At 34.9% G+C, this 10,432-nt stretch overlaps 1 protein-coding gene across 1 annotated transcript; it reads left to right on the top strand.

Moving 5' to 3' along the window:
- Positions 1-480: 480 nt before the first annotated feature.
- Positions 481-9,388, top strand: LOC123553136 (uncharacterized). Its single transcript, XM_045342884.2, has 2 exons — positions 481-976; positions 3,754-9,388. Exons 1-2 carry the CDS (start codon positions 621-623, stop codon positions 5,114-5,116), a joined length of 1,719 nt encoding a protein of 572 aa, XP_045198819.2. The 5' UTR covers positions 481-620; the 3' UTR covers positions 5,117-9,388.
- Positions 9,389-10,432: the final 1,044 nt, after the last annotated feature.

Consider the following 10,432-nt stretch of genomic DNA (forward strand, 5'->3'; position numbering starts at 1 on the left):
CTTCATGTAAAGTATATGCGGTTGCTGCTACATACGACCCCGACATAATTCATATTATTTATCTAAAAGAAACTAAGAATTTTCCTTCAAGAAAGCTTGATTTTATCATTTTTCCCAAATTTAACAGGTTAGTCCATAAAACTGTCCCAGAATGCAAAAAATGAAGTGCTCAATTTCAAAATTTCCGGGGGGGGGGGGGGCAGAGGATCGGACCCCCTCTGAGAAAATTGGCTGTGTCCGTGCATAGTCACTATACCTGTCCAGTACTGGACATTATGGTAAACGCTTCTTTCCTTCCCAAATGACAATTTCGCAACTTCTGTCCGGTTTGTACAAATTTCTGGCCGCGATAAACCATTTGACTTGTTCTATACATAGAAGACGACGTCACTATTTTGCATCGCAAAATAACTGTTGATTGATTTTCTCCTATGTGTATATAGGCTTAGAATATTATATAGAACATAAAGCAAATTTATTTACTTTTGTATAGCCTGATAATCGCTTTAGCCAAAGAGAGATAAGATTGGTGTAAAACTATTTGTCGTTTAACTAACTGTTGATAGCCGCTATCGCAATAAGCAAACAAGGAAGTGATATATATAGAATGTGACAACAAAATGGCGACTGGAGGGCGTTTAACACGCTCAAGGATTAACGCTTCTGATGAATTTATTGACTACGCTTGTTCTCCGTGTACGAAGAAAAATAGGAAAAGCGAAGCTGTGAAATATTGTGTGGAATGTCAGGAGTACTTGTGTACATCTTGTGTGGAAAGTCACAATAGTTTCTCAGCTCTTTCGGGCCATTCTTTACTGGGAAGGTCACAATTTGGAACTTCAGGTGTGATAGGTGCCAGAAATCTACCGTCGGTGCCGACAGATAGATGTAAAGTCCATACAACAAAGCTGGTTGATATGTACTGCGCAAACCACGACACTGTCGGATGTTCTGTTTGTTTCAACATCAATCACAAGTATGTGTATGTTAGAATATATTCAAATTATATTCTTGTACAAAAGTTCACTTAGAATATACCCGTATTGTAGGCAGTCATTTTCTAGGCAAATAATTAATGCCAATCAAGGTACTGATTGTAAGATTAAGTCTTACAAACTGTTTAGATAGCTGTAAAGCAATATTCTACGAAGGGTATTAAGCGCCACATTACGAATTGCCATATTGGTATTAATTAATAAACTTGTTGCAGCTATATGACAAATACCATGCGAGTAAATTGAATATTGCAAGCAAATAAATTGAGTTTGCATATACGCAACTCCCAGTTTATCATTTATGAAAATCACTAAATTTCATAATTTTAATTACCTATCGCAAATTTCATTTACCTGCATGATGACTTTTAACCTCCGTGTTACTACACTGAATGTTGCTTATTGAATATTTCAAGTCACAGTCACTCAACTTGAAGTACATGTACATTGCTTAATGACACTATCATTTGTATTTCTAGTTTCAATTTATCTGTAATGTGGGGTAAGAGTGAGGTTAGGTGCACCATAAACCGGTTTAAACTCCCCAGTGGTGGTTTTGCCACTGACCGTTCCAAGGCGGTGCCCCACTGTGTTCCTGTATTTGTTTTGTCCTTTTGTGTTCATTTTTATGTGTGGTGTGCGAGAGTTGTTCGTGTGTGTCTTTGGGGAGGCTGCGTTTTTTGAACGTGGCTTTCCCTGTTGGATATTCTTCCTTGTTTTCAACCGTGATCATTCTTAGTTAAATCCGTCTTGCATTCTTAATTGCATTTTAATTACTTTTTAGATTAATTATAAGTTTCATTCTTACTTGCATCCTATAGTACATTCTTAATTACATTCTTTCTGCAACAAGAAATTCTTAATATAAATTTACATTCCAAATTACATGTATTTTCTTAATGTGACAAGAAATTCTTAATGTAAATTTACATTCCAAGTTTTTTCGTAATGTGACATGATATTCTTACTGTGACATTATATCAAAAATTACGTTCTTAATTTGACTTGACATTATAATTTACATTCTTAATAAAAATGTAATGTCTCATTAAGAATGTCACTTTAAGAAAGTAATTTAAAATGTAATGTCACTTTAAGAACGCCAATTACCAATTTGAAGTAATGTAATTTAGCAGTATTGTGGCGAATAATATTCTCCAAAAAAGTTGATTATCAGTTTACTAGGGGAAGGTCTATTTAAAGTACACCTGAAAATAACAAATCATGAAATCAAATGCTCTGAAAATTATACAAAGACATAGCATCTATAGACATTTACTCCCGTCTATAGTGACTATAATCAACTGCCAGTCAGCGTTATGGCATCATGCAGACCCCACATAGGCTCCGCCTACTCTAGTTGTAAATGCATGTCTCTCTGATTGTAAAAGTTAGTTATACTGTAGTGAGCTTTAGAAATAAACGTATTAAAACCTGGCTCCAGTTGTTATACATATCCCTTCTGTAGAGTCAATTCATACACAGTGTACTTTATCAGGACATCAGTATTAGTGACAGTACACCCACCAGCCCTCTAGTTAAGATGTTGCAATTCATTTAAAAGCCGTATTATTAGCTTCAAGGAAGTGTTTAACTATTCGAAAAATAGTCTGAGCTATTCTACTCACCCTGGCGTCGGACTCGGCAACGGCGCCAAACCCTCGTTAAAGTTTTGCATGCAAGTACATATAACTATCATTTAAAGGCATATAACTTTGAAACTTATTTTTTTTTCCTTTTTATAGGTAAATTACCAACCTTACTGGGTCAAATCCCATAACTCTGACACGTGTTTTGGCCAAATTATGTCTCCTTTTGAACTTAGAAAACCCTGGTTAAAGTTTTGCATGCATGTTACAATCTCAAAAGCTAATGCAGATATCGCTTTGAAACTTCATATGTGTCTTCGGGGTTATAAAACTAGGTGTTAGCTTTAAGTCCTATCACTCTGACATGCATTTTGGCCAAATTATGTCCCATTTTGGACAGAAAATCCTGGTTAAAGTTTTGCATGCAAGTATATATAACTATTATTTAAAGGCATATAGCTTTGAAACTTATTTTATTTCTGTTTCTAGGTCAATAACCAATTTCACAGGATCAGGTTCCATAATCTGACATGTATTTTTGCAAATTATGCCCCCTTTTGGACTTAGAAAGTCCTGGAATGAACCTCTAAATATATTTAACATCTAGGGTAATATTTCGGCTTAAGGGACAGTAATTCGAATAGTCGAGCATTAGCTGCCTTACGGATAGCTCTGGTTTGTTTGGTTTTACATGTATTTGTTTGTTTTGGGTATAACGCCGTTTTTCAACAGTATTTCAGTCATGTAACTGCGGGCAGTTAACCTAACCAGTGTTCCTGGATTCTGTACCGGTACAAACCTGTTATCCGCAAGATACTGCAAAGTTCCCCACATGAATCATAGGTGGAGGACTAATAATTTCAGACACAATGCCATTTATCAAATAGTCACGGAGAACATATGCCCCGCCCGAGGATAGAACTCACGACCTCGCGATCCGTAGACCAACGCTCTACCTACTGAGCTAAGCGCGCGGGCTGTTTTGTTTTAAGTCATGAACGAATTTTACATCTCAAGCAGGGGTTCGAATCCACAAATGTGATTGAAAAGTGATTAAAAAATCAGTGAACTTTGCCGCTCAATCATGATCACAAATCGTTAAACATTTTTTACTAAATTTGATATCAGCAGTTATAATTTAAATAATTCTTTATTTCCGTTTCCAACAGGAAATGTGAGGACATACACTACATATCTGACTATGTGCAGAAAGAGAACCCGCGATCACAGTTTTCACGTTTACAGAGTCAACTAAATACGACAATCTTGAAAATGGAAACACTTGCGAAACAACAACAGCAACTTGAAGTCGAACTACAGAAGAAGAAGGATAATTATCTTGACGAAATCCAAGCATTCAGAATAGATATTAACAAAACTATTGATCAGTTGGAGCAAGCTACTATCAAAGATTTGGATTGTCAGTTCAATGTGTTAGACCAGATGTTCGAAAACGAAAAAAAGTCCATTCAGAAAACGCTCGATGACCTGAGAAAACAGAAATTATCTATAGAGATTTCGGACGCGAATACATCACAGCAGTTTGTCAGCTTGAAACTCTGTCAAACAGAAATTACAGACGCGGAGAATTTTATATCTGGTGGATCACTGAGTATAGACAAGAATAGTATACGATTTGAAAGAAACTCCGAAATCTTAGATTTTATGCAGTCTCTGCATTCACTACAGAAGCCTCAGCATCAAACGACCGAACAGCGAGTACTTCCACAGAGTAAAAAGCAATCATTATACCAAGTAAAAACCGAAGATTCCTTTAATATTAGGTTGCCGAAAGGCCAACAGATATGTGACATTTGGTCACTGTGTTTGCTTTACTCTGGTGACGTACTTCTAGCCGATAACGCAAACAAAGTACTGAAGCTTGTAGATGGTGTAACGTACAAGATTACGAAGTCAATTAGGATGCCCGAGGAACCACATTATGTCAATACTGTAAATACTGAAGAAGCCATTGTCTGCCTGAAAGGTTATAGTCTGCAGTTTGTGTCTACTCGAGATCAGCTTATACTAACCCGCAGGTTAATGATAGATCATTGTTGTTTAGGTGTTTGTGGTATTGCCTGTAACATATTCGTTACTAGTGGAAAAGAAAGGAATATTTTTAAGTATGACATGAATGGAACACTTCTGAAAAAAATTACTGGTGAAAACATTTTTTCCTGGAATCGTGATATTTCAGGAAGTGAAGACAAGAAAGCGATATATGTGACTGATTGTGACAAAGGACTGATAAAAATGGACTTGGAAGGTAATATCATTTGGAAAATTTCGGGAAAAGGTTTAAAAAATGCATTTGGCTTATGTACAGATGGGCTTGGCAACGTGTTTGTTGCTGATAATGGCTCAAATACTGTCGGACAAGTAACCTATGATGGGAAGTACCTTGGCAGTGTAGTAACAGGAGCTAGCTGTGTGAAGAGAACAAATGGAGTGTGCTTTAGCAGCAAGGAATCGAAATTGTTTGTGTCTAGAAGCTTTTGTAACGACATTTATGTGTATTCTCTTGAATAGGTATTTTTTAAAAGACATCTGTTTATAATGGTTTAAGTTTGTTGAAAAAAATGACTAGGATGATTCAATGGTTAATGCAGACACACATAAAGCTCGATATAAAGTATGTAAAACTATTTGACTCCTATTACTTTGCTCGAAAATAAGACTCACAGGCAAGAGGAAAAAAACTGCTCTACAAATGTTTCATCCTTATGCTTGAGGTGACTGGATCTACAAAATAACATCTTATGGCATTTGTACTTGTGAACTAAAGCAGCGGTCTGCTTCAGAGAAAACAAACGTATAGCAAGGAGATCCAGGATCACTTTACAATGTTTCAAAGGAACTTATGATTGAATGTGTTTGTTTAGCCTTGGCGTTTGGTAACATTTGTCCTTATTTTCATAGTTATATTCAAAATAGTTAGTGTTACTGGAATTATTTCTGATATACCGGTATTGTTTATTCATTCAACAAATAATTACGTGTACGGTAAACATTTTTTCGGCGACGCCGTCTGAATTCGTTTTCGTTACCTATGCCACGTGACTTCAGTTTGCAAATCAAACTACTTGATATCGCATTATAGATAATTTATCAAAATGGAAGATTTATGCAACACACTGCCTGATTGGACGAGAGTGTCAATTTCTTTCACTCTGTTGATTGTGCTACGCTGAGTGAAATGTAGACAAAGCGTTTATCCTAAACGACGCTGTTCACAGTTTTAAAGCTAACTTTGGCTCAGTATATTTAGCAAGAATATTGATATATCTCAAAATGATAAGTAAGTTTAATAAATATGATAAAAACCTGTTCAAATACCAACATATATCAAATTAAAGAAAGAGCTGAATACGGTCTGCGTATCACATGAATAAGGGTGTGATAAGAGTCTTTTATGTAGAGAAGTGCTTTTTAAAAGATTTTCCTTGTTACAATTGTCGTCTGTATATGAAAAGGTTTCTTGCTTTTGTGACTTATTCAGATTGCATATTAAAATGAGTACTTGTTTGCTTTGATATATTTGTAATAAATTATTTAACTGATTTATTATATATGAATATTTTTCTTTAGTAAGGTATGCAATTATTGAACTCGGTTGAAATCTGTTTTATTATATATATGCTATATAATGACTGAATCTCATTACACTGAAATGAAGGTACGCTGCATACAGTTTATCTATGTGATATGACAACGGTCAAACTTTGCTTATGAAACAGAAATATTGAAATAATTACAATTGTATGTTTTGCTTGCCCTTCACTTTCTTATAGGTGTGACGTCATTGTCCAAAGATTCATGAATAGCGGATATGCTATTAGTTAAAGCGGGATCAGTTGGCCTATTTTATAAATAAATAAAAATAATAAATGAAAAAATCTTTTAATTGATTTTTTTCTCATGTATTCTAATCAAACTTGATTTGTAGCATCTTTATTAGGCCCGCAGCCAACTTTGTTCAGCTGGGACATTCGACCCCTTTTAGGGGCTGCTAGAGCTAAAACTAGAAATGCCTTTATACAGCGTCTCATGAACAGCTTGGTGGATCTTTGTCATACTTGGTCTGCAGCATCATTATAAGGTCCTCTTCCAAATTTATTTATATAGGAACTTGGGCCCTATTAGGGACCACTATAGCTAAAAGTAGATATGCCTTTCTTCGCATTAACAACTAAAATGTAATGGATTTTTATCAAACTCGATGTGTAACAACATCGTAAGGTCTCCTGCTACTTTGTTACAAATGGGGATAGGGTCCAATTTAGCTAAAACTATAAACACGTTTAATGACCTCTTTTCATGAACCGCTTCATGAATCTTCATCAAACCACTGCTGTAATTATTCGTCTAAGGATAAACGAAACAAAATTGCAACCCTACGAAACCTTTGAGAAAAATTAAAAGAGAACCATTTAAATTGATTTAATCATATTTTATTGCTCTTTGATATATTATTACAATTACAATTCAAACATACATAATCAAAGGGCAAAAGGGTCGGACAACAAGTTTTGACAACATTAGAGACTGTCCTTCCCTTAACCTGTAGTTAGAAAAAACGAACACAAAAAAAAACCCATTTAATTTGTTAAAGTGCGGTGTTTAGTTTTGCAATTTGAAAAATGTTAGATGAAAGATGAATGTTAGATGAAAAATTCATAAACTTCTTTCCTTATTACAATTCGCCGACCATCATTTTTAAAGATATTTCTTGTTATAATATATTTCTGATTAAGGTTATTTATTTTATAACTGAATGAGACGCCTACGAAAACTGCATGTGTTTAAAAGTGTGTAGCACAAACGAGAATAGAATATGAGGCTGTTAGTATACAAAAATGTATTTTATTGAAAGAAACTGTGTTTCCATTATATATATTAAGTTATGTTCGAGACTGTAAATATTAATTGGGTTTTTGACCAACAGAAAGTAAATGGTTTAGTTTATAGCGCTGTGCTATAAAAAAATAAAAAAATAAAGTAAAAGAAATGATTCTCAAGTGGTGCAAATATCCCATCTGACTGTGCGATATATACTGTATCATTTTTATACATACTCAGTTCAAAGCCTTGACAAACACAACTTGTTGCGCGGTTGATAAAAGACTGAAAGGGTAAGGCCGCCTACTAAATTTACTTGCCCCTCACTGGTATGGGTTCGAAACCTCACTTTCTTTATGTGTGCAAGCTATCCAACAGCCTTGCTGGCTAACAGAAGGTCGTTGATTCTGCCCTTGACTTAGATAATATCTGGAGTGCCACTTGGGGTGTTCCTCCATCATCAAAAGGTGGAAATTGACAACAGACCTATATAGTTTCAGTGTGACTATACACCATACCAATAATAAAGAAACATTATGCGACACCAGCATATGGAAACAACAATAACGATTTTAGCTTAAACGTAATGCTCTATCTGTACACTGATCAAATAGATTGTTTTGTAAACAAACTTGCTACATAAATGTCAAAGGATAGGGTATTCTTTTAACTAAAGTAGTGCATTTCACATCAAATGTCATTAAGAGAAGAAGTCTAATAAGACATGCCTTGTGTTCTGATTATATATGTTAAAGTATGTATGTAAACATATCACCGTTCAAAAACGTATATTGCTGGGCATAAATATTTTTAAATCAAAAAGATGTCTTCTTTTCCTTCAAATCTAAGTAAAGCTGGAAATAAAATGATTTAAATCATTTCTTGTATTCTTGTATATACTAACTATAAGCCAATTCTATAAAATATTCTAAAATATTATGCAGTTATCGTACACATATTTAACTATCCTAAAACTGAATTGCGGTGATTTTCTTTGTATTACATACTTCAAAAACAATCTTATGTGTAATTATTATAATCTGCTTGTTCCGATATATTATATGGTACACGTGAATAATGTTTCTAGACATGAATTACATTTCACTACAATAACGTTTTTGTATATATTAAAATAACTGTTGGTAAATCAGTCATTTCGAGATTATCTCAGTATTTTTTCTTATATGTGTTTAGAAGAAATTTATCCATGCTATCCGTCTAGGGGCCTCCGTGGCCGAGTGGTTAAGGTCGCTGACTTCAAATCACTTGCCCCTCATCGATGTGGGCTCGAGCCTCACTCGGGGCGTTGAATTCTTCATGTGAGGAAGCCATCCAGCTGGCTTACGGAAGGTCGGTGGTTCTACCCAGGTGCCCGCTCGTGATGAAACAATGCACGGAGGGGCACCTGGGGTCTTCCTCCACCATTTAAGCTGGAAAGTCGCCATATGACCTATCATGTGTCGGTGCGACGTTAAATCCAAAAAAAAAAAATGCTATCCGTCTTGCGTTTTCGTTTCGGTAAGATTGACAAATCTGTGGATATAGTATACTGGTGTTAAAATAAGTAGCCTTTCTTACGTTTCGTTTCGGTAAGATCGGTAACTTAGTGCTGTTTTTATATGTCTATTTATGTTAATGTGTTTACCGTTTGACAATATAAATGTAACGCAAATGCATAACTTTCAATCACAGTTTTCCTTCAAGAAATGCAGAATTTAAAGATGTTTAATTCCTAAAATCTGTTGACTTTCTTTTCTTTTCATAAGAATGTGATTACATATCTGTATTATATATAGTTTGATGTAATTAACAGAAACATTGTAACATAATTTAAATCATTAATGTTAAATGAAAAGGTCGTAAAAACTAATTGTCAGACGTTCTCCAAATTTAAGTGTTTGTAATTATTTATGTTTTCACTGTTCGTCATATATTTGTGTATGCTTGTTATGCCATGATAGGCTGATAGCCTTATGGAATAAATTAATAAACTCTCTCACTCTCTCTTTGAAATCGGTAACAAGCTTTCATGTTTTAAGCTAGAAAGTATTTAATTGAATTTATGAAATCTTAAAAAAAAAGATCCATTGGAAGCATAGAACGGAACCAAGCACAATAATGGCAGACACAGTTTGATGGTGTTCATGTGCGGAATGCACCTCATTTCCCCCAGCTCCCGGTTAAGGCGATCCTTGATTAAGCAATAACGTTAAATGGACATTTGGTCCCAAAGGACGAGACACAGCAACAACACTGAGTTCAAGTATAGGGCGACATTTTACGGCCGCAACAAACCATTTACATGCCACTAGTGTGAAGCACAGGATATATACCATACCCGGTTTGACTGATTCTATTCGATGGAAGTAATGGAAATTGTAAAACTTCTAACGCCCTGTACTGCAGTAGTACTGGCAAATCTTCTTTTTGTTCGGTGTACTTTGCGATTATATTATACAAATATACTACTTGCTCACTTAATAACAGTCAATAAATGTCCAAGGGTTCAAACCTACGAAAGCTCATAGAGGTTTAAAGAAATGTGGACCTACTGTTTGATCCAACTTTTCCGCAACAAGGTTTTTCCTTGGTTTCCATTTAAGTTTAAGACAACGCCATTGACATTGTAGACCATTTTATAGAATGCTTACAGAAACGTTTCAAATTTTCAAAATATCTTGATTAGTTTTGAATTTATCGTTAGAAACGATTTTGATAGGATATTTTGCATTGTAAATTTCAGCCATTTTGACATTTATTTTTTATTTGTTTCACCGTTGTCCAAAATTGTTTAAAAAAACAAACAACAGTAGTGTTTTACATCATAATGGTAGCCCTTAAACAATACTTAAGAGCCAACTTGGAGGACACGCACCTGCCTGTCCCTGTCGCATTTCGGTAAATTAGGGTCTGATTCAGTGGCCATTTATTAAATTTTCCCGCGATGTAAACATTATCAATATCAAAAGGCGCATGCAAAACATAGTGTGTAACAGCATGCGATAT

The sequence above is a fragment of the Mercenaria mercenaria genome, chromosome 4, assembly GCF_021730395.1.
Source record: "Mercenaria mercenaria strain notata chromosome 4, MADL_Memer_1, whole genome shotgun sequence".
In the NCBI taxonomy this organism is placed as follows: domain Eukaryota; kingdom Metazoa; phylum Mollusca; class Bivalvia; order Venerida; family Veneridae; genus Mercenaria; species Mercenaria mercenaria.

Bases quoted from the DNA above. Each gene is read 5' to 3' on its own strand.
- LOC123553136 (XM_045342884.2), top strand. From the start codon at position 621: ATGGCGACTGGAGGGCGTTTAACACGCTCAAGGATTAACGCTTCTGAT. The intron at 977-3,753 runs GTATGTGTATGT...CGTTTCCAACAG, and splicing joins TGTTTCAACATCAATCACAA to GAAATGTGAGGACATACACT.